This window comes from Ascaphus truei, chromosome 19, assembly GCF_040206685.1.
Source record: "Ascaphus truei isolate aAscTru1 chromosome 19, aAscTru1.hap1, whole genome shotgun sequence".
Lineage (NCBI taxonomy): Eukaryota > Metazoa > Chordata > Amphibia > Anura > Ascaphidae > Ascaphus > Ascaphus truei.
Window position 1 is genome coordinate 40,825,495 of NC_134501.1, and position 24,133 is coordinate 40,849,627.

The following is a 24,133-nucleotide window of genomic DNA, read 5'->3' on the forward strand; positions in this document are numbered from 1 at the left end:
TCGACGTGTTGTGTGTGAGGGGGCTCCCATTGACGTGTTCTGTGTGAGGGGGCTCCCATCGACGTGTTCTGTGTGAGGGGGCTCCCATTGACGTGTTGTGTGTGTGAGGGGGTGTCCCATCGACATGTGTGTGAGGGGGTGTCCCATCGACGTGTTGTGTGTGAGGGGGCTCCCATCGACGTTTTGTGTGTGAGGGGGCTCCCATCGACGTGTTGTGTGTGAGGGGGCTCCCATCAACGTGTTGGGTGTGAGGGGGCTGCCATCGACGTGTTGTGTGTGTGGGGGTGCCCCATCAACGTGTCGTGTGTGTGAGGGGGTGTCCCATCGACGTGTTGTGTGTGAGGGGGCTCCCATCGACGTTTTGTGTGTGAGGGGGCTCCCATCGACGTGTTGTGTGTGAGGGGGCTCCCATCGACGTGTTGTGTGTGAGGGGGCTTCCATCGACGTGTTGTGTGTGTGGGGGTGCCCCATCAACGTGTCGTGTGTGTGAGGGGGTGTCCCATCGACGTGTTGTGTGTGAGGGGGCTCCCATCGACGTGTTGTGTGTGGGGGCTCCCATCGACGTGTGTGAGGGGGCTGCCATCGACTTGTTGTGTGTGTGAGGGGGTGTCCCATCGACGTGTGTGAGGGGGCTCCCATTGACGTGTGTGAGGGGGCTCCCATTGACGTGTGTGAGTGGGCTCCCATCGACGTGTGTGAGGGTGCTGCCATCAACGTATTGTGTGTGAGAGGGCTCCCATCGACGTGTTGTTTGTGAGAGGGCTCCCATCGACGTGTTGTGTGTGAGAGGGCTGCCATCGACGTGTGTGAGAGGGCTCCCATCGATCTGTGTGTGTGTGTGTGAGGGAGCTCCCATCGACGTGTTGTGTGTGAGGGGGCTCCCATCGACGTGTTGTGTGTGTGGGAGGGGGCTCCCATCGACGTGTGTGAGGGGGCTGCCATCGACGTGTGTGAGGGGGTGTCCCATCGACGTGTGTGAGGGGGCTCCCATTGACGTGTGTGAGGGGGCTCCCATCGACGTGTGTGAGGGTGCTGCCATCGACGTATTGTGTGTGAGAGGGCTCCCATCGACGTGTTGTGTGTGAGAGGGCTCCCATCGACGTGTTGTGTGTGAGAGGGCTGCCATCGACGTGTTGTGTGTGAGGGGGCTCCCATCGATGTGTGTGTGTGCGAGGGGGCTCCCATCGACGTGTGTGAGGGGGCTCCCATTGACGTGTGTGATGGGGCTGCCATCGACGTGTGTGTGTGTGAGGGGGTGTCCCATCGACGTGTGTGAGGGGGTGTCCCATTGAAGTGTGTGAGGGGGCTCCCATTGACGTGTGTGAGGGGGCTCCCATCGACGTGTGTGAGGGTGCTGCCATCGACGTATTGTGTGTGTGAGGGCTCCCATCGACGTGTAGTGTGTGAGAGGGCTGCCATCGACGTGTTGTGTGTGAGGGGGCTCCCATCGACGTGTTGTGTGTGTGTGTGTGCGAGGGGGCTCCCATCGACGTGTGTGAGGGTGCTGCCATTGACGTATTGTGTGTGAGAGGGCTCCTATCGACGTGTTGTGTGTGAGAGGGCTGCCATCGACGTGTTGTGTGTGAGGGGGCTCCCATCGACGTGTTGTGTGTGTGTGTGTGCGAGGGGGCTCCCATCGACGTGTGTGAGAGGGCTGCCATCGATCTGTGTGTGTGTGTGTGTGTGTGTGAGGGAGCTCCCATCGACATGTTGTGTGTGAGGGAGCTCCCATCGACGTGTTGTGTGTGAGGGGGCTCCCATCGACGTGTTGTGTGTGTGGGAGGAGGCTCCCATCGACGTGTTGTGTGTGTGCGAGGGGGCTCCCATCGACGTGTGTGAGGGGGCTGCCATCGACGTGTGTGTGTGTGAGGGGGTGTCCCATCGACGTGTGAGGGGGCTCCCATTGACGTGTGTGAGGGGGCTCCCATCGACGTGTGTGAGGGGGCTGCCATCGACGTGTGTGTGTGTGAGGGGGTGTCCCATTGACGTGTGTGAGGGGGCTCCCATTGACGTGTGTGAGGGGGCTCCCATCGACGTGTGTGAGGGGGCTCCCATCGACGTATTGTGTGTGAGAGGGCTCCCATCGACGAGTTGTGTGTGAGAGGGCTCCCATCAACGTGTTGTGTGTGAGAGGGCTCCCATCGACGTGTTGTGTGTGAGAGGGCTCCCATCGACGTGTTGTGTGTGAGAGGGCTGCCATCGACGTGTTGTGTGTGAGGGGGCTCCCATCGACGTGTGTGTGTGCGAGGGGGCTCCCATCGACGTGTGTGAGAGGGCTGCCATCGATCTGTGTGTGTGTGTGTGAGGGAGCTCCCATCGACGTTTTGTGTGTGGGGGGGCTCTCATTGACGTGTTGTGTGTGTGCGAGGAGGCTCCCATCGACGTGTTGTGTGTGTGCGAGGGGGCTCCCATCGACGTGTGTGAGGGGGCTGCCATCGTCGTGTGTGTGTGTGTGTGTGTGTGTGTGTGTGTGTGTGTGTGTGTGTGTGTGTGAGGGGGTGTCCCATCGACGTGTGTGTGTGTGTGTGTGTGAGGTGAATTCTATTGATTTGTGTGAGCGGGGAAATCCTAATAATGTCTGATTTGTGAGAGGGGAATCCTATTGGTGTGTGTGGTGTGAGCGAGAGAGGGATTGGAGCGTACAGGATGTGTGAGAGGGAACCCCTTTGAAGTGTGTGTGTGTTTGATTTGTGATGGAGACCCAAGAGGTCTGAGTTTATTGTGACCCCTGTATACATTAGTAACTGTGACTGCTCCTCTTGATTATCAGATGAGCGCTGTTTTGACCTGTTTTACCGAAGTGTTTTCCCCTCTGACAGGGCAATGACCTGCACTGGTTAGCATGTGCATTATACGTGGCCTGTAGGAAGACCATGCCAACCGTGGGTAGAGGAACGGTGGAAGGAAATTATGTCTCGCTGACCAGAATCCTGCGCTCTTCAGAACTAAGGTAATTTGTAGAAGTCCTACACACACCAGATCCCACCACACACGCACACAACCCCACCGTGAGTGACCGCCAACCAGCTTCAGCACAGTCTTTGATTGAGCCACCTGTGCTGAAGCATGGATATCCTGAAAACCTGAGCTGTTGGTGGCCCTTGAGGATGGTAGTTTACCTCCCCTGGCATAGAGATATCTCCTGTTTCACAGCCGCCCGGTTACGCACGCACACTGAGGTGGAAGAACGATGTTATTTATGGTCTCTGTCGATGTTTAATGGGAAATTGGGTCTGTCCATCAACTCCCCTTCCGCGAGAGCGATGTTCTCATACGTAAAGCAAAACTCGCGCTGTTATTGTGGGCATCCGCTGTGCACTAACCGAAGAGAAGCGCGTAAATGTCACCCCATGCTGTGCACTGCAGTGTTTGCGTTCCCGCTACTCTCTATGCAGTGGGAGAAATACATCAGACAGTATAATATTGGTGGTGCAGGACCTGCTGAAATGGGGTCACCGGGACATGGTCACAGGCTTCAAATATTTGGGCCAAAGTATTGAACTAAGTGACTCGTATTTATGACGAAAGAATATACATAAAACACATAGGAATGTACTTTGTGTGTTCATTTCTTTTTCTCTTCTTAGCTTGATCGAGTTTTTTAACAAGATGAAAAAATGGGAGGACATGGCGAATCTCCCGGCAGAGTTCCGCCAGCGGACGGAGAAGCTGGAGCGGAACTTCACCGTCTCCGCCGTGCTGTTTAAGAAGTACGAGCCCATCTTCCGAGACATCTTCAAGGACCCGCCGGAGGAGCAGTCACGGCAGCACAGAGGGAGGAAGCAAAGGTATGATCCTGGCAATCACCTCCAACAGACCAATGTGTGGGTACCAGGGCAGGGAGAGTATTGCAATGAGATACACACAGACACACACACAAGCATGAAATGAGAAAATGTGTTGGAACCAAGAACCTGGAAGATTATTGGGGCTGCTTCATCCAGTAGTGGGGAGACACGGGCTGACCGTGATTATTCTATATAGATAGAAAGCCGGCACTCCTGGGTCTCTATACAAAAAAAGATAACTTATTTATTGGTCAAAAAAGAAATCGGTGCGTCGATCTTCTCGGGGACCTTTTTCTTGAGTTACCGGCTGTCTTCCATATGTTGTTTTATTGCAGGAAATTACCTTTGTTTGCATGAGGGCCCTTTTTTCTATGATTATGGGCCTCATGCAGAGAGCATAGAATTTTAAAAATGGCGAATTTCATAAAAAGTAGCTTTTTTGGAGAGTTTTATTCTCCATATGCAGAAAAGTGCGAATTCTGCTATGTTTAACATGGATGCGTGTGGCGAGTTTAAATTGGCGAGATGCGCGCTTCAGAAACGTGTAAAAACAAATTCGCGCCTTTTTTTTCCCCTTTACTATAGGCGGCGAGCGCCATCTTGCCATATTTTCGTGGCGCGGCAAAAATGCGAGAATCGCGCCTTTTTTTGGCGCGAACAGCCGCTACTTGCCGTTCGCACCTCTCTGCATTCGGAGAGTTTTAAAAATGGCGCGATTGAGGTTCTCGCCAGCCGCGAGGCGAGTTTTAAACATAGAAATAAAAAAATGGCGCGTTTTTCGCAACTCGCCATTTTATGCCGTTTTCTGAGGGAAATTGAACAAAAAATGGCGAGTTTTGAAATAACGATGCTCTCTGCATGAGGCCCAATGTGTATGTTTGTATATATCTATATCTCTTAAAATCCATTGCACTTCAACAGAAAGGCCATTGATAATCTTTTCATCGTGTGTAACTTTATTTTGGCAGAAAAATAAAGTTATTGAAAACCCCTCTTATATGCCTCAGACTAACACCTGCTGCTGAGGTTGAGGCCGGAGTCGTCCTCCTCTGTGTTATGCCACACGTTGCTTTAGGTCAGACAACGGGAGACAAACTACAGTAGTGTTTATGGTATAACCTTACTTAGAAAGAAAAGTATAAATGAGTATTCGGGTATCTTGTGATACTTAATAAAGGATCACTACTTCACATCCCACCTCTCATCTCTCCCCCCCCTGCACCTTTCATCTCTCTCCCCCCCTGCACCTCTCATCTCTCTCCCCCCCTGCATCTCTCACCTCTCTCCCCCTCTGCACCTCTCACCTCTCTCCCCCCCTGCACCTCTCACCTCTCTCCCCCCCTGCACCTCTCTCCCCCCTCTCTCCCCCCCTGCACCTCTCTCCCCCCCTGCACCTTTCTCCCCCCCCCTGCACCTCTCTCCCCCCCTGCACCTCTCTCCCCCCCTGCACCTCTCTCACCCCCTGCACCTCTCTCACCCCCTGCACCTCTCTCACCCCCTGCACCTCTCTCACCCCCTGCACCTCTCTCCCCCCCTGCACCTCTCTCCCCCCCTGCACCTCTCTCCCCCCCTGCACCTCTCTCCCCCCCTGCACCTCTTTCCCCCCTGCACCTCTCTCCCCCCCTGCACCTCTCACCTCTCTCCCCCCCTGCGCCTCTCACCTCTCCCCCCTGCGCCTCTCACCTCTCCCCCCCTGCGCCTCTTACCTCTCTCCCCCCCTGCGCCTCTCACCTCTCCCCCCCCCTGCGCCTCTCATCCCTCTCCCCCCTGCACCTCTCATCTCTCTCCCCCCCTGCACCTCTCATCTCTCATCTCTCTCCCCCCCTGCACCTCTCATCTCTCTCCCCCCCTGCACCTCTCATCTCTCTCCCCCCATGCACCTCTCATCTCTCTCCCCCCCTGCACCTCTCATCTCTCTCCCCCCCTGCACCTCTCATCTCTCTCCCCCCGCACCTCTCATCTCTCTCCCCCCCTGCACCTCTCTCCCCCCCTGCACCTCTCACCTCTCTCCCCCCCTGCACCTCTCCCGCCCTGCACCTCTCCCCCCCTGCACCTCTCCCCCCCTGCACCTCTCACCTCTCTCCCCCCCTGCACCTCTCTCCCCCCCTGCACCTCTCTCCCCCCTGCACCTCTCTCCCCCCTGCACCTCTCTCCCCCCTGCACCTCTCTCCCCCCCCTGCACCTCTCTCCCCCCCTGCGCCTCTCTCCCCCCCTGCACCTCTCTCCCCCCCTGCACCTCTCTCCCCCCCTGCACCTCTCTCCCCCCCCTGCACCTCTCTCCCCCCCTGCACCTCTCTCCCCCCCTGCACCTCTCTCCCCCCCTGCACCTCTCTCCCCCCCTGCACCTCTCTCCCCCCCTGCACCTCTCTCCCCCCCTGCACCTCTCTCCCCCCCTGCACCTCTCTCCCCCCCTGCACCTCTCACCTCTCTCCCCCCTGCACCTCTCACCTCTCTCCCCCCCTGCATCTCTCTCCCCCCTGCACCTCTCACCTCTCTCCCCCCTGCACCTCTCACCTCTCTCCCCCCTGCGCCTCTCACCTCTCTCCCCCCCTGCGCCTCTCACCTCTCTCCCCCCCTGCGCCTCTCACCCCTCCCCCCCTGCGCCTCTCACCTCTCCCCCCCTGCGCCTCTCATATCTCTCCCCCCCCTGCGCCTCTCATCTCTCTCCCCCTCTGCGCCTCTCATCTCTCTCCCCCCTGCACCTCTCCCCCCCTGCACCTCTCTCCCCCCCTGCACCTCTCTCCCCCCCTGCACCTCTCTCCCCCCCTGCACCTCTCTCCCCCCCTGCACCTCTCTCCCCCCCTGCACCTCTCTCCCCCCCTGCACCTCTCTCCCCCCCTGCACCTCTCACCTCTCTCCCCCCCTGCACCTCTCTCCCCCCTGCACCTCTCACCTCTCTCCCCCCTGCACCTCTCACCTCTCTCCCCCCCTGCACCTCTCACCTCTCTCCCCACCTGCGCCTCTCACCTCTCTCCCCCCCTGCGCCTCTCACCTCTCTCCCCCCCTGCGCCTCTCATCTCTCTCCCCCCCTGCGCCTCTCATCTCTCTCCCCCCCTGCGCCTCTCATCTCTCTCCCCCCTGCGCCTCTCATCTCTCTCCCCCCCTGCGCCTCTCATCTCTCTCCCCCCCTGCGCCTCTCATCTCTCTCCCCCCCTGCGCCTCTCATCTCTCTCCCCCCCTGCACCTCTCATCTCTCTCCCCCCAACCTATTTCAGCAGCCCCCCAGCCCATTTCAATTTAAAGGGGGGTTAAGCTGCACTCCACAAAATAAATTAAGTATACAGTTTACCGGTGCTGCTGGTTCAAGGAAGTACCTGCCAGGTATATTCCAAAGTGTACTCAGGAAAGAAGGATCCAGCGCTCCACGGTTTTCTAAATAAAGTAAATTTATTGTACCTCACAAATCGCCTCGGTACTACTGAGATGAATGCTGTAGAGCAGGCCTGCACAACTTGTACAGTGAGAAGGGCCGAACTGCTCCAAGGAAAAAAGTTTGGGGCCGCACGGGTAAAATCATCATCATCATCATCATCATCATCCTCATATATCTACCCAATCCTCATCCTCATCTCTACCCCAGCACCCTTCATCATCATCCTCATATCTCCCCCAAAAACCCTCATCAACAACCTTTGCGAGACTCCGCATCGATCTGTCATACCCCCATCTCTCCCCCTCACCCATACACATAATACCCCCCTGCACACCACACACATCCCACCCCCCTGCACCTCTCCTCTCTCCCCCCCCTGCACCTCTCCTCTCTCTCCCCCCTGCACCTCTCCTCTCTCTCCCCCCCTGCACCTCTCCTCTCTCTCCCCCCCTGCACCTCTCCTCTCTCTCCCCCCCTGCACCTCTCCTCTCTCTCCCCCACTGCACCTCTCATCTCTCTCCCCCCCTGCACCTCTCATCTCTCTCCCCCCTTGCACCTCTCATCTCTCTCCCCCCCTGCACCTCTCATCTCTCTCCCTCCCTGCACCTCTCATCTCACTCCCCCCCTGCACCTCTCTCCCCCCTGCACCTCTCACCTCTCTCCCCCCCTGCACCTCTCATCTCTCCCCCCAACCCTTTTCAGCAGCCCCCCCAACCCCTCATGAATGAACTATTTCCCCCCCCCCCATGTTACCCGAAGGCGGTGGCAGAGGTGGTGGCGGCGGCAACAGAGATGGCGGCAGGGAGAAGCGCGAGGGATGCGCGCTCTAGCAGCAGACCCCGGAAGTTCCAGGTCGCGCTACACTGCTAGAGCGGGACAGGGGGGGGGGAGGGAGCGCGCTGTCACACACTGCTGAGCGCGCTCCTTCCTTCCCTACCAGGGAAGGGGGGGAAGTGGGAGTGGGGGGTGAAGTGTGGGGGGGTTGGAGGGGGTGAAGTGGGGGGGGGTTTGAGGGAGCCATCACGGGCCGCACAGGGTGTCCCGGGGCCGTATGTTGTGCAGGCCTGCTGTAGTGGATCCCCTCTGACGGTGCTTGTTCCTCCGCGCAGCTACCACTTAGGTGATCTGCTGGGCCTCCTTGCAAGCGTAGCCAGTCTCCCACCCCTCAGTGTCCGCTTTCTCCAGCGGGACCCCAGAGGGCCCTGGATTAACTGCTGTCAGTCCTGAGATCTCTCCAACTCGAGCCAGCTCTCCCTGTGCATTTCTGCCCATGTGTGTCCAGATTTCCTTTCTCACTCCCGCCTCTCATTGACTGAGGTCCTATCTATCACAAGTCACATCCTCCTGCAACGGACGTGGATCCCTGATGCAGCAAAGCAAGCTGGGAGTTTAAGTTTTCTATTGCAGCACACACAAGAGAGGAGGTAGTTAGGGGGCAGTTTACTGTATGTCTGTCAACTGCATGCACTTACATGCCGGGTTACATTTAATTTTTTCAGCAACTCTTTTGAAATTAGCTGGATAGATGGTCTGGACTTGGCCCACAGGGCTCAAGTTAAAGGCCCTCGGTACAAGTTAAAGGCCCCCGGTACAAGTTAAAGGCCCTCGGTACAAATTAAAGGCCCCCCGGTACAAGTTAAAGGCCCTCGGTACAAGTTAAAGGCCCCCCGGTACAAGTTAAAGGCCCTCGGTACAAGTTAAAGGCCCCCCGGTACAAGTTAAAGGCCCTTGGTACAAGTTAAAGGCCCCCCGGTACAAGTTAAAGGCCCTTGGTACAAGTTAAAGGCCCTTGGTACAAGTTGAAGGCCCCCCGGTACAAGTTAAAGGCCTTCGGTACAAGTAAAAGGCCCTCGGTATATAGTGACATGAGACAGGGCTGTCTTTCACTGGACTTGTTGAGATTAATTTGTGTTGCAGTCCTAGGGAGTCAATTCAGCTTATGTGCTGAAGGGGGAATGGATAAGAGCCATAATATATTACGGGAGTGGCCAACTCCAATTCTCAACGGCCAGGTTTTCAGGATATCCCTGCTTCAGCACAGGTGGTGATTGAGCCATCTGTGCTGAAGCAGAGAGATCCTTAAACCTGACCTGTTGGTGGCCCTTGAGGACTTGAGTTTACCACCCCATGTCTATAATATAGGCTTACCCTTTTGTTGCATTGCTTTGTGCTATGTTGCAGGCCTGCCCAGCAGCGAAGGGGTTAATTGTATCCTGACAATGCCTGTTTTGAATCCGTTTTAATGCAAACTTGCGACCTAAATCCTGTTGGTTTTTTTTCTCTTGCTTTTCAAGGCGCCAGCCCTGCACGGTGTCCGACGCGTTCCGCTTCTGCTGGGTGCTGTTTGTTCACGCCAAAGGTATAGTGGTTTAAAGAACATATCCTAGCAATGAAATGTCTTTGCTATGCATCGTACTACTGCACTTTCCCGATCCCATGTCTCCCACAGATGGCTGTTCACCATCATAAAGCACCAATACTACATCCCCCCCCCCATATATAATGTATAATATACAGGCATACCCCGTTTTACGTACACCCGCTTTACGTACACTCGCAAGTACGTACATTTATTTTTAGTTACACCATACCCCTGTGTACGTACGCATGCTTCGCGAGTACGGACACCAGGGGGCGGCGTGCGTGCGCACCGCATCAATACTGCAACCTCCTTCATTGTGGTCCCTAACTGAGTGGGAGTGCAGGTAAGGGGTAAGGGGGAACGGGGCCAGATGGCAGGGGGAACGGGGAGATCGGGCGCGCCATCAATCAGCAGCTATAGCAGTGATTCCGCCCGCACTGCAGCTCCTGGCTTTTCTCCCTCCTCCCTCCTCCCAGCTTGATCTAGCCTGCTGCTGCTGCTGCTGTAGAACGGAACTTTGCATGTGAGTTACAGGCTACGGGGGAGGAGGAGGTGCTCTTCTACTGCATTCTGTGCTTGTGTGTGTGTCTGTGCCTGTCTGTGTGTGTGTGTTTCTGTGTCTGTCTGTGTGTGTCTGTCTGAGTGTGTGTGTGTCTGTGTGTGTGTCTGTGTGTCTGTGTGTGTGTCTGTGTGTGTGTGTGTGTGTGTGTGTCTGTCTGAGTGTGTGTGTGTCTGTCTGAGTGTGTGTGTGTCTGTCTGAGTGTGTGTGTCTGTCTGAGTGTGTGTGTCTGTCTGAGTGTGTGTGTCTGTCTGAGTGTGTGTGTCTGTCTGAGTGTGTGTGTCTGTGTGTGTGTCTGTCTGAGTGTGTGTGTGTCTGAGTGCGTGACTTGAGTGCGTGTGCGACGTAGTGTGTGCGTGTGCGACGGAGTGTGTGTGCGTGTGCTACGGAGTGTGTGTGCGTGCGTGACTGAGTGCGTGTGCGACTGAGTGCGTGTGCGTGTGTGACTGAGAGCGTGGGCATGCGTGACTGAGTGAGAGTGCGTGAGAGATTGTGTGACTGAGGGAGTGCGTGAGAGATTGTGTGACTGAGGGAGTGCGTGAGAGATTGTGTGACTGAGGGAGTGCGTGAGAGATTGTGTGACTGAGGGAGTGCGTGAGAGATTGTGTGACTGAGGGAGTGCGTGAGAGATTGTGTGACTGAGGGAGTGCGTGCGTGACTGAGGGAGTGCGTGAGAGATTGTGTGACTGAGGGAGTGCGTGCGTGACTGAGGGAGTGCGTGAGAGATTGTGTGACTGAGGGAGTGCGTGAGAGATTGTGTGACTGAGGGAGTGCGTGCGTGACTGAGGGAGTGCGTGCGTGTAAGCCAAGCTGATAAAGGACCTGAGTAAGGCCGTGCGTATAGTGCCGGCGATGCCGCCTAAAAACAAACACATTGCCGCCGTCGCGTGCGCTTATAGTAAGCGCGAGAGCGGCAATGCGACGGAGCGGACTTTGGAAGCCGGGAATATTTGATTTTCAAGGGCTATCACCTCATGTGACAGCCCCTGAACAAATCAAATGTCCGGGAGTCTGCGATGCCGCCGCAAAGCGAAATATAACTTTCGCTAGCGGGGATGGGTGACGTCGCCGGTCGCGGGCACTATACGCGCGGCCTAAGGAAGTGTGTGTGTTTGTGTGTGTGTGTGTGTGTGTGTGTGTGTGTGTGTGTGTGTGTGTGTAAAGCATGTGACAATGTATCATTTTACATTCTTACCTACAATGGCAATCGTTGGTGCTCCTGTTATAAATAGTTACATAGTAGATGAGGTTGAAAAAAGATATGCACCCATCAAGTTCAACCTATGCTAAATTTAGACAACAGATACTTTATCCTATATCTATACTTACTTATTGATCCAGAGGAAGGCAAACAAAAAACCCCAGTGACACATTATCCAATTATATCTCATAAGGGGAAAACTAAATTCCTTTCTGACTCCAAAAATTGGCAATCGGATTACTCCCTGGATCAACATCCTTTCCATGTTTACTTGGTATGTCCCTGTATACCTTTCCTTTCTAAAAATATGTTCAAGCTTTTTTTTGAACAAATCTATTGTATCTGCCATCACAGTCTCCATGTGTAATGAATTCCACATTTTAACTGCCCTTACTGTAAAGAATCAATTCCTTTGTTGCTAGTGAAATCTCCTTTTCTCCAACCTTAGGGGATGGCCCCTGAGTCCTTTGTACTGCCCGTGGGATGAATAGTTCTTTTGAAAGCTCCCTGTACTGTCCCTGAATATATTCGTATATAGTTATCATATCCCTTCTTAGATGCCTCTTTTCTAATGTAAATAAATCTAATTTAGCTAACCTCTCCTCATAAGGAGATTGTCCATCTACTTTATGAATGTGGTGGCTCTTCTCTGCACTCTCTATAGTTCCATAATGTCTTTTCTAAGGAGTTGTACCCAAAATTGTACTCCATATTCAAAGTGTGGTCTTACTAATGCTTTATATGCTTTATAATGCTACCTATTACGGATTTACATCCCGGGCAACGCCGGGTATATCAGCTAGTGTACCCTATGGACAGTTCCCTCGTCTCCGACGGAACTGTTCTAAAATAGAGGTATTTGAACAGCAGGCAGAATTACTAAAAACTAAGTTTAAAGACAAAAATTATGGGAATGATGTTATTAACAATGCTTATATGAAATCTAAAACGGCCGATAGATCTGAATTGGTCAAATATAAGAATACTACTACGTCTGATTTGCTTTTTTTACACAGTTTAGCAATCAGGCCAAAGAAGGTAGGAGAATACTCAATAAACATTGGGAAAATTTGACCAACGATCCAATTTTACAAACAATATTGCCAAAACAACCTAAGATTATTTTTACGAAGGCTCGGAACATTAAAGATCAGGTAGCTCCAAGTCAAATTAAGAGTATTACTACTAATACTAATTGGTTAACAAATACTGCTAGATCTGTGGGATTTTACAAATGTAACCAATGTAGTAGCTGTAGGGTTAACACTCTAGCAGGTTATATCAAACAATTTGCATTCAACAGTAATGAGCAGGAATATAAGATTAAACACTTTATATCATGTGACTCTATATACATTGCATATCTTCTTTTTTGCCCATGCAACCAGTATTACGTAGGTCGTACCAAAAGAAAGTTTAAAACCCGTATGTCAGAACATATATCAGGAACATTAGGGTAGGTTCGGAGACGCATTGTATCTCCAATCATTTTAAACTATGTCACAATCAGGATCCTACAAGATTAAGATTCTTTGGAATTGACCACTGTAAACAAAATTATAGTGGGGGTGATAGGATTGTAGCCTTAAATAGGTTGGAGACAATTTGGATCTTTAGACTCAAAACCCTTTCACCGCTAGGACTTAACCTTGATATTGATTTGGTTTCATTCTTATAGCATCTTTATTTGGTTTATTGTTACTTTTGATGTTATATCTGTGTTCTATGAGGTTGCATTTTATGTTATGGATCATGGTTTGTTAATATCTATCATTTTTTTTTTTTTTTTTTTTTTTTTCAACTTTCAGTTTTTATTTGTGGAAAGCAAATATACAGAGACTCACCTCCCATTGGCGTACATTACAATCACAGTCCACTTTTTAGTGTTTTAACATCATTTAACAAAACCAGCAATATTCTAGTCATAGACAGGGAAACAAGACAAGACATACAAGACTTACAAGACTGGGGGGGGGGGGGTATACATGTGGTGAGAGGGGGAGCAGGGAATGGGAAGATCCGACGTGATAGTAGAGGAGGGTCGCTTTGGATCTGACTGCTTGAAGTTCCTCCAACGAGAGCTTGTTGTTTAATGTACATGTGAGAAGGCGCTGACTAGTGTTGTCCTATATCCGTGTCTAGAACGTCCCATCAGAGGAGAACGCATTTGTTGTTATTAGTGCAAAATTGAGGCAGCGTCCACCCCTGTAATGTTGGTTTGCTCAAGCCATGGATTCCAGACTTTTAAAAATTTAGTGCCAGAGTCGTTAACCCAACTTGTTAACTGTTCCATCTGGCATACGTGCCAAATTCTGTTCCTAATTTTGGGGATAATTGGGATCTCGTTCTGCTTCCACAGTGCTGCGATCTCGCATCGAGTGGCGGTCGCAAAATGCATGACTAATTTGTGTGTCGTTCTAGACATATCCTGGGGCCGTCTGCTCAATAAGAACAGCCACGGGTCCAGGGGGATCTCTAAATCGAGAATCCCTTGTAGCCAGTCTCGAATTCTTTCCCAAACCGGGACCACTCTTGGACAAGACCACAGCATGTGTGTTAGGTCAGCTAATTCCCCGCACTGTTTAGGGCAGAGCGGCGAATATCCTCTGACAAATTTAGATAGTTTAGCAGGGGTATGGTACCACCGCATAAGGACCTTATATGCGTTCTCCTTTAATGTGACACATATTGAACTTTTCGCTGCAGCTTGCAATATGTATTTCCAGTCATCGTCCTCTAAGGTCTCCCCTAACTCTGTCTCCCACTGTCGCATGTACCGTAGGCGGGGGGGGTCCTTACCAGCCGGACAGACTACCTCCCTGTACATCCGAGATGTCAGTCCCCGTGTGTCCGATGGTCTGGAACACAGCTGTTCAAAATTAGTTCGTGCAGGACGAACAGGAAATTTGTTATAAAATGCCCTGACCTGGAGGAATCTAAATAATTCTGAATTTGGGAAATTTGATGCCTCTTTGAACCAATCGAACGTCTTCATAGATCCCTTACCCCCCAGGTCCTTTAATCGGTTATACCCTGTCTGCGTCCACTTTACAAATTTATCACTCGACAGCCCTGGAGCAAAGTCTGGGTTGCCCCATAGGGGGGTCATTAATGTGTGGGGGGTGGTTAAGTTAGCTTTAAATTTAGATGTCTCCCAGACCGCCAAGGAGTTCGCCACTGCGCAGAGCGGCGTTCCGATGTCGCGCTTGCATCGTTTTGGTAGCCAGATCAAGTTATGGAGTGCAACTGGCGCACAGCATTCTCCCTCCAATTCTGTCCATCTTCTATTTGTGGGGTCTGCATGCCACAGAATGATTTGGGTCAATTGTGCCGCTTTATAGTACGCCATCAAGCAAGGTACCGATAGTCCTCCCTTTGTCACTGGTTTTGTCAGTAGACTTCTTGCAATTCGTGGGCGTTTTTTATTCCAAATAAATTGTATGATGTGAGTTTGAAGGGCTTGGATCTCTGATTTAATTATCGGTATTGGTAGGGTTTGAAACAGATATAATAGCTTGGGCAACAGATTCATCTTTACGCTGTTAATCCTGCCAAACCAAGATATCCCGTAACCCGCCCACACCCTGAGATCCTCCTTTAACTTCTTCATCATCTTGGGGAAATTTGCCTTATACAAGGTATTGTAATCCCTGGTGATATATACCCCTAAGTATTTGATTGCGGAGGCTTGCCATTGAAAATTAAAGTTAAGTTCTAGTAGTTTTTCGGTTGGTTTTGGCAGGTTGATATTGAGCGCCTCTGACTTGGCCTGGTTAATTTTGAACCCTGAGACCATGCTGAAGGTGCCCAGGATCTCAAAGACGTTGGGCAGAGTTGTCAGTGGTTTAGAGATAGTAAGGATCACATCATCTGCATATAATGCGGATTTGTGATGCTGTCCCTCTGTTTGAATTCCTGTTATATTTGGACATAACCTAATATGGGCTGCGAGGGGTTCGATACAAAGGGCAAAAAGTAGTGGGGACAGCGGGCAACCCTGACGGGTCCCACTTCTTATATCAAATACTTCCGACGGGAAGCCCTGATGCCTTACACGCGCTGTGGGACCTGAGTAAAGGGCCATTATCGCCTCTACTATACGATTCCCGAACCCAAACACCCCAAGCGTCTGCCGTAGGTAAGACCAATCGATCCGATCGAATGCCTTCTCGGCATCCAGGCTCAACACCATAGACGGTATGTTTTTCTTTTTCGCCAGATCTATCAAATCTATTATCCGTCTGGTGTTATCTGCTGCCTGTCTGCCTGGAATAAAGCCTACTTGATCAAGATGAATCAGGCCCGGAAGGACTCTGCCCACCCTGTTTGCTATTAGTTTGGAAAAGATTTTTATATCCGAATTAATCAGGGAGATTGGCCGGTAGCTCTTGAAGTCTGCCGGGTCCTTACCGGGCTTGTGGATCACTGAGATAGACGCCTGGAGCATCTGGGCCGGGAAGGGTTCCCCCTCCAGAATCCCGTTAAATAACTTCAAAAGATGGGGAGCTAGGGTTTTACCGAACTTTTTATAGTATAAATTGGAGTAGCCATCGGGGCCTGGGGCCTTGGCTGGTTTAAGGGACTTAATTACCTCTGTTATCTCTTCTAGGGTGAAATCACCCTGTAGAACCTCTCTCTCAGCCCTGCCCAGGGTCGGGAGCTGCGCCTCTGACAAAAACTTCTGCAGTGTAACCGCTGTTTTTTGATTGTGGGAGACCTTATCGCCGTCATACAGTGTAGCATAGTATTTTCGGAATGCTTCCACTATCTGTCTCGGATCGGAGGTAAGGTCACCCTGTTGTGTTCTGATTTTCTCTATCCTAAAATTTGGAAGCTTGTTTCGGAGCTTGTTGGCTAGCAAGGTGTCTGGCTTGTTGGCTTTTTCATAAAATCTGCGTTTGGACCAAGCTAACTCCTTCTCGGCCTGGGAGGATAACACTAAATTAAGGGCCGCCTTAGTATCTATTAATTCTTGCCACGTGTTCTGGTTTTTGTCCGCGGAATGCTGTGCAGCGAGGAGTGTTAGTTTCGTCTGCAGCTCTTTTATTTTAGTCGCTTTCTCTCGCCTCCGCTTACCAGCTATATTCATAAGGAAACCCCTGAGAGTAGCCTTATGGGCTTCCCAGAGCGTGGCCTGCGACTGTACACTTCCTATATTTTCGCTAAAGAATTCTTTTATCCGGTCTCGTATCGCCTTTTCTGTAGCGGGGGCCTTGAGAAGAAGCTCGTTGAGCTTCCAGTTTGCTCCGGGTCTGTCTAGCCCTACTATCGTGCACCTCAGCTCTATAGGCGCGTGGTCGGACCATGAGATCTCATGTATCTCTGTATGGCCTACCACCAGAACCACTCTACTCGACACTAGGAAGTAGTCTATTCGGCTGTATCTGTTGTGGGGATTTGAGTAGAACGTGTAATCTCGAGTCATTGGGTGTTGTTCCCTCCATACGTCTGTCAGCTGACAATCCTGGAGGCCATTGCGTATGGTTAGTAAGTCCTGTTTTTGGGCTGTGTTAGATTGCGTGCATCTGTCCAAGTCAGGGTTCAATGTGCGATTTAGGTCGCCCGCAAGAAAGATAGATCCTTTAGCTATTTTGTGTAGTTTAGTAAATAGTTGTTCAAAAAAAACGGGGTTTTGTTCACAGGGTGCATACACTGACACTAATGTAACCATTTGATTTTGTATTGTGCCCGTTAAGATTAGAAATCTGCCTTGTGGGTCAGCGTATTGTTTGTCAATGGTCATGGCGATCCTATTATGTAAAACTATTGCCACGCCTCTCTTTTTGACATCTGCAGACGCTAAATGGATTGTTCTGTAACTCCTATCTAAGAATTTTGGGTGATTTTGGCGGGAGAAGTGTGTCTCTTGCAGAAAAATTATATCCGCCTTTCGACGGTTATATTCCCTAAAGGCGATTCTTCGTTTAGTGGGACTATTGAACCCCTTTACATTATGTGAGATCATAATAATATCGCTACTCATCTGTGCGGTATCTCGGGGACCATCTGCGTAACGACTGTGTCGAATTGTGTGTCGCAGCTGCGCTGCTTAACCCTCTGTTTCTGCCTCCGGGCTCGTTGTACCAGCTTCTCTTGCTGTCGTCCGACTGCACTCCGCTCCTCTTTCCGATCTATAGAGTCTGTAACCTGCTGCCGGAAGGGGGTAGACACAAGTGGGGGGGGGGGGAGGGTAACATGTAGACAAACAAAAAAAATGAAGAAACAATTTTTAGATCATTGGTCACGTGACCTTAGTACCAAAACCTTGGTCTTGTGAACCTAGCCCCTGGGCACTCGGCTGGGGGGGCCCGATGCACTCCCAATTGGCATCCCTCCTCTGCCCCTGCCGCCCGCCCCTCCCAAGGGACTTTGCCGGAGACCTTGGTTAATATCCCATACGGTCCCGACATGGAGAGCATGCGGTGATCAGGGCCGGCCTGAACTCCACCGCTCCTCCCCGCTCTGAAAATGTGTATTATATGATAACGGAAAACTTCAAACTTTCAACAATAACTATAGGCTGTACTGACTTCTTACTCTCTCCCCTGTACTCGTATGCACGGAGTGTGTTGCCTCCATCTCTGACTAGGGCCTTCGTTAACTGACCCTCCGATTCTACTTTAATATGGGTGCTTTACATTGCCTTAGGCCTGTGTCCTCCTATGCCTCCTAGCCCTCTCCTTGTGTCCTTACATGGGGGGGACGGCTTATGACGCCGGGATCCTGATATCTGGACTTCCCTGGAGTGTAAGGGGGCGTGGATATCCTCTTTCCTTTATTTTGGTGTATCTTTATTTATTCATTTATTTACCCCTCCTATTTATATCCCCTTTTCTTTTCCCTCAAGGGATGCACTCTCTTCCTAATCTCATTAATGGCCATAAGAATATAGAATATAGCTTAATATTCCTATATGTGTCTTAACTACCTTCTCCTGTTACCTCCTGTTCCCTTCTGCACCTTCTGATTCTCTCACTTACTTCGGTACCCTCTTATGTCTGTGCCTACGCCTCCTATATTTTATCCGCTCCTATTCCGTTTCGTAAATGCCTCTCTATTTTGTCACCCTTTCTCTCTCTTCTTTATCTATCTCCCTCACACAACTTGCTTTTCCCTTCTGAAATCACCACCTCCTTTCAAACCTACTTGTTGCTTTCACCTTCAGCTAATCTCCCTTACTCGTCCTCTCAGCATCTAGTTCCTCTTCCTCTGCTCTCTGCTTTTATTCACTTTCTATATCCTTGCCCTCCGTCTGCTCTGCGTTTTAGACTTGCCTATTCTTTTATACTATTTAACTCATCTTCATGTCTTGTTTCTCTTTCTCGTCTATTTTCTCCCTATCGTCTCCTTGGACCCTTATAGTGCTTTCCTCCAGCTCTATCACTCCTTCCCCTCCCTCTTCTTAGTGCTGGGTGTATTCCCCTTCCTTCCCCCCTCCTCCCTCCCCCCTCCCCCCTCCCCTCTGACCCCAGAAATTCATGTCCTCTTTTGTGAGTCCTTTATGAGGTGGCCTGTCCTTGGGACTCTCTCCTCGGCTCTCGGTAGCATGGGTGCCGCTTGCGGTGATCGCCCGATAGCTGTCATCTGTATAGGGGATCCGCCGATCCCTCTGGCTGCCTTCCCCGTCTTGCCTATGGATGTCTAGGCTGCTTCCGCCTCCTCCAATATGGCCGCTGTTAGGTCCGCCCCTTCCGCTGACGTCTTTCCTCCGGACGCCATCTTGGATTGGGATGTACCTCAGGGGAGACGTGTCTGCCGATGCTGCCGCCCCTTTCTCCGATGAACCTTTCCCGCCTGGTGAGCTCTTCCCGCCCTTGTCTCTTCCGTGTTCTGCGGGTCACGGTGGAGACCCCTCCGGCTCCATCTTGGCCATGCGGGGATCACGAGGTAAGTGCAATGGTTTTATTGATTCGGCCTCTTTTTCCTCTATTATAGGGCTGTTGGTCAAGCGGATGCTTGCTCTGGGGGTATCCGAAGCAGGGGGTTTTAATAAAGTCCTGTATTAGGTCTCTACAGCGTGGAAACATAACTTTTAACTCCAACTGAGCACCTTTAGGGTGCCGATTCATTCCCGACTAGGGATATTGAATTTCTAGTCCCGGGCTGACTCATCTCTAGCTGCTTGCCCCACCGTGGACCACGAGGGGCCCGGGGCGGGCTCCTCAGACTCCTCCTGCACAGCACTGGACCCCGCACTCAGACCCAGTTTCTGTAGGAATTTCGGTCCTTCTTCCAGGGTTTTTAATTGTATCGGGCGGCCATCACGCAGGACCAGTAACCCAAAGGGAAAGGTCCAGCGATAACGGACCGCCCGATCCCTCAGGACCCTAGTGATGGGCCAGAGGGCTCTCCGACGGGCCAAAGTGGCAGGGGACAGGTCCTGAAACACCACTATCTTCGTCCCCTCGAAGTCCATAGAGGGGGTATTTCGGGAACACTTTAGCACTTCTTCTCTCGTGCGATAGTGGTGCAGGCGTGCTATTATGTCTCTGGGGGGGTCAGCCGGTTGGGGTTTGGATCGGAGTGCTCTATGGCAACGATCCATGTGTAGCAGCTCTGCAGGGGACTCAGGACATATGTGCCGAAGCCATCTTAGTACAAAGTCTTCGCAATCTCCTATAGATTCCGGGATCCCCCGGAGACGCACGTTATTGCGGCGATCTCTATTTTCGGCGTCCTCTTGCCGGTCCCTGAGCTCGTTGATCTGCGCCTGCAATTCCCCAGTTTTCTTTGTGTTTTTTTGGGTTGCTTTGATATTTCCGTCCACCCGCACCTCCATCTCCTGCACGCGGGTCCCCAGTCCCCCTACCTCCCTGGTCAGTGCACGGATCTCCGCCTGCAGGACCCCCTTCAGGTCATTGTACAGCCGCTCTATATCACAGCGGCGGACCGGCAGGAGTCCCTGATCCTGCCGTTCTCCGTCTCCTTCTGATTCCGATCCCGGGTGGGAGACAGGGGCCATTGCTGTTGAGGCCCTGCGGGGTCTTCCGTCCCCGAAATAATCCGGCAAACCCTTCTTGCTGGGGGTCTTTGCCGTTTTTTTGGACATTGTATTGTTCTTGGTCAGTTGGGAGCAAAAATCCGTTAAGTTTTAAGAGCTTTATTCCGTTTTTTCGTCAATTTTGTCAGAACGGGGCATGGAGCAACAGAGTCACACAGCCATGCAGTCTGACCTCGCGCATGCGCTTCAATATCTATCATTTTTATACATGATGTGAATGCTTGTAGTGCAAGTATCTTGGTGTTAATTATATTTAGGTGTACTCCCCTTTGTCTGCTTACTAATTAGTGAGGGTATATAGGGAGAGTTTGCAGCAGCTCCAAACTGTGCCCCTGACAAAGCCATTATTGGCGAAACTAGTTGGGAAGCAGAGTTGGAGCCTTTGCCTTTTTGGAAGGATAACACAGGAGAGCTGTCACACCGAGCGACCGAACGCTTCTGAGTGCTATACGGGAGTCTCGCGAGACGAGAGGGGATCTCACGTGACGCGGAAGAAATCTTTATACACAGACCGGCGGAGGAGAACGCGGGTCGTCGCTCCAAAGGGCCCTGGACTGAAAGGTGCCGGTGAGCAGGACTATACTGTGAGGGGAGTGTGGGTCACTAACGCCCCGGGTCTCTAGCTCTTTGTGTTACTCCGGTGGAGATATCCTTTTGCTTATGTTTTTAGTTTTATCGATCATTACATTTTGTACTTTGTGCGTACATTGGGTATTTTTCCTCTGGGCTCTGAGCTGATCTGGTTATTGTCCTGGAGGATACTAGTCCTTTCGTGGAGGATACAGTTGGTTGATCAGACGGAGAGGGGTTATCATCCTAATGAAGCAAGCCAAGAACCTGATAAATTGCTGGTTTTAAGCCTTTATCCTGTAAGTGCACTTCTTTTAGCAGGATTAGCTGTGATGCGTACGCTGGCAGGGAAGACAAGAATTTAGTCTTCCCGTGCCGCGATCACGTGCTTGACGCGCACCAATGGAAGGGCAGATATGCCCCGATCGCGGCTTTAATCTGTTCACGCGACGCCAGGCGCGCGTGCAGCAGGGAGGACTGGGGCCCTAGCCTAAACATGCTGGTAGGTTTGTCACCGAAAAAGGTTGGAATTCAAAAATAATCCTGGTCACCCCTTTTAAAGAGGCAATCCAAGCACGCAAATGTGATGTTCTATATTGTTTAGCATAGGATAAAAGCAGGGGGTCTCTTGGGCGGAACCTTGTTCATTTCTGCTCCGGAGACCCCCTGCTTCCGAAGATACAGACCTCCGTTGGGGGTGCCGGTAGCAGGGATCATGTAACAGCTGCTTTTCAAAGCTCCCACGCCCTGCGGGCCAATAGGAAGCCGTGATGTCATCCGGCGCGGCTTCCTATTGGCTCACGTGACACGGGAGCTTTAAACTTTGCCGGCACCCCCTTTGGAGGTCTGTATCTCTGGAAGCAGGGGGTCCCCGGAGCTGAAATTAATGGGGTTCTTCTCCGAAGGCCCCCCCTGCTTCAATCGTGTTAAAAAAAAATAAAAATTATAACAGGACAGGAATTGCTCTTTTCAAAATCCGCGGCAGCAAAATGTCCCGTGTGAAGCAGCGTGCGGGACCTGCTGGAAGAGCCGCAGGTAGTGAATGCTTTAACCCTTTGGATGCTGGATGGGCCCTGGCTCTCTGGTGAACTGCAGAGCGATCATGTGACCGCGACATCACGCAACCCGGAAATGAAAGAGGAGTTTCTCCAGGAAAACAAGCTAAAATAAAGGGCATGGTCACTACGGGTGTCCCCCTGAGGTTCCAGGCCCCTTGTGTCTATAACCAGGGGCCCACAAAAGGTTAAGGCAGTAGTCTGTGGGGACTGGAGCGGCCAACTCTTGTCTTCAAAGGCCACAACAGGTCAGGTTTTCAGCATATTCCTGCTTCAGCACAGGTGGTACAGTAAATGACTGAGCCACTGATTGAGACACCTCTGCGGAAGCAGGGATATCCTGAAAACCTGACCTGTTGGTGACCCTTGAGGACTGGAGTTGCCCACCCCTGTATTAAGAGATCTTACACTTCCCAAATCTGCTGCTCCTGTTTTTATAATCTGAGGGTACTTATGAAGTGTCCGGGACGTTAAAATGAAGCTCTCGCCAGAGCCCACGGCAGAGTACATGTTACCGTGGTAACCTCAGACACTAGAGATTCAAATTATCATTTGTAACACTAGAAAAACAGTTAAAAACAAAAATTACAGGTCAAATACTAACAATATATGTGTTAAAGCTGCAGACCGAGCAAAATCCTACATGTGTGTCTTTTTTAAATCAGTTCGGTACTCATGAGAAAATACTTGTAATTCAGAGGTGTTTAAGAAAAACAAAATGCTACATTTGTAATGTGTTATAATGTAACAAGCATTTTTTTTCTATAGCAACCATTTACACCACACACACATACTCACACACATGCTCGCACGCCCACGCGCCCACACACACCGGGACACCGTTTATAGTTTGTGAATCTAACAGTATTCGATCTTCACTGTTAAATGCTGATGATATCCTCCTCTCTTATCCAAAATAACTGTTTATATCCATATGTATGCATGTATGTCTTTATTTATTTAGCGCCATTAATGTACATCGCGCTTCACAGATAAAAGATAATTCGGCAGGATTCTTGTGTGTTTGAAAGTGGCGAGGACTGGGATCACTGTGCAGTTGAAATCCTTTCTGTATTTTTGTATGTGTTTGCCAATTCTAATTTTGATGTAAGGTGGCAATCGCGGTTATCAGGGGTTAGATACTCGTTAGCTGCTACGTGGCAGAATACTAATTGGCAGTGACATGGCAGAAAACTAATTGGCAGTGGCATGGCAGAATACTAATTAGCTGCTGCATGGCAGAATATTAATTAGCTGCTTCAGAATAATGTCTGTGTCGGCTGCACAGAGCTTCCACTTGTTCCTACACGTCGGTTTCTCGGAGGCTGTTTTAATAGATTTCGTATGTGAATATGTATGTATGTATGTATGTATGTATGTGTAACGATGTTTCCCCTACCCGGTGGATGATTTGGCCATTACTACGTATGTGGTGCATGATACCTGCTGGTAACAGGAGGGCTGAGTCGTCCGCCGGTGGTAGTGGGGACACAGGACGAGGCTTCTGGGGTTTATACCTTACATATCTCTTTAGCAATGCAGCGCCTCCATCTGCCATAGGCTCCAGGGAACTGAAGGTGATCTCCCACGTTAGTACCAATTACCTCTCCCCCTAGTAAGATCACACACCAGGCCAGAGGTATGACAACAGGAACGGTTTATTGTCTTCACTGTACAGCACAGTCACATGGCAGGTTTCTGCCCGATGCAGTCTCTATCAGCTACCATAAAGGATGGTCCCTGAACCTTCACTACAAGCCAAGGGCACCCGCAGCCGTCCCAGCTCTTCCCTGCCCCTCTAGCAGAGGCAGAGGTATAGTACACACTCACTCTCCCCCGTAGGGAAGAGGACCAGAGAAAGCCCAATAGTCAGGCTTTGGCTGTGTGACCTGCCCTTCTCAAGTGGGTAGAGGCACTACCGAATTTGGGGCGTCACTGCCATTAAGTACTGTCAGGAGGAGGGCACCAGGTCTGGCTCATGATTAGTCATGCCCAGGCCTGATGTCATCGCATCCCGCTATCACTCAAGTGCAGCACCAAGGAGGGGAAAACCCCATATCAACTACTGGCAGTCTGATTGTACCAAGGCTTACTGCCAGGAGGGAAGCAGACTAGTAGCCACTGATGGCATGGCTACATATATATGAAATAAATGTTACTTTGGAAAAAACCTTGCAATGTATATAACAATGTCAGTACAGCTAGCAGACGTTACTATCCCCAT

The 24,133-nt window shown here is 51.0% G+C and overlaps 1 protein-coding gene across 6 annotated transcripts in view; it reads left to right on the top strand.

Annotated features, from left to right (window-relative positions):
• The window catches only part of RBL2 (RB transcriptional corepressor like 2), a 162,006-nt gene that overhangs the window by 12,860 nt on the left and 125,013 nt on the right, over positions 1-24,133 (top strand). For all 6 annotated transcript variants that reach the window (XR_012789210.1, XR_012789211.1, XR_012789213.1 and 3 more), the window contains exons 2-4: positions 2,820-2,950; positions 3,588-3,788; positions 9,456-9,520. Coding sequence is in view for 2 of the 6 variants with exons in the window: in XM_075577157.1 (XP_075433272.1) it covers positions 2,820-2,950; positions 3,588-3,788; positions 9,456-9,520 (397 nt within the window). In the remaining 4 variants the exon portion in view is untranslated. The remainder of the gene's footprint in view (positions 1-2,819; positions 2,951-3,587; positions 3,789-9,455; positions 9,521-24,133) is intronic.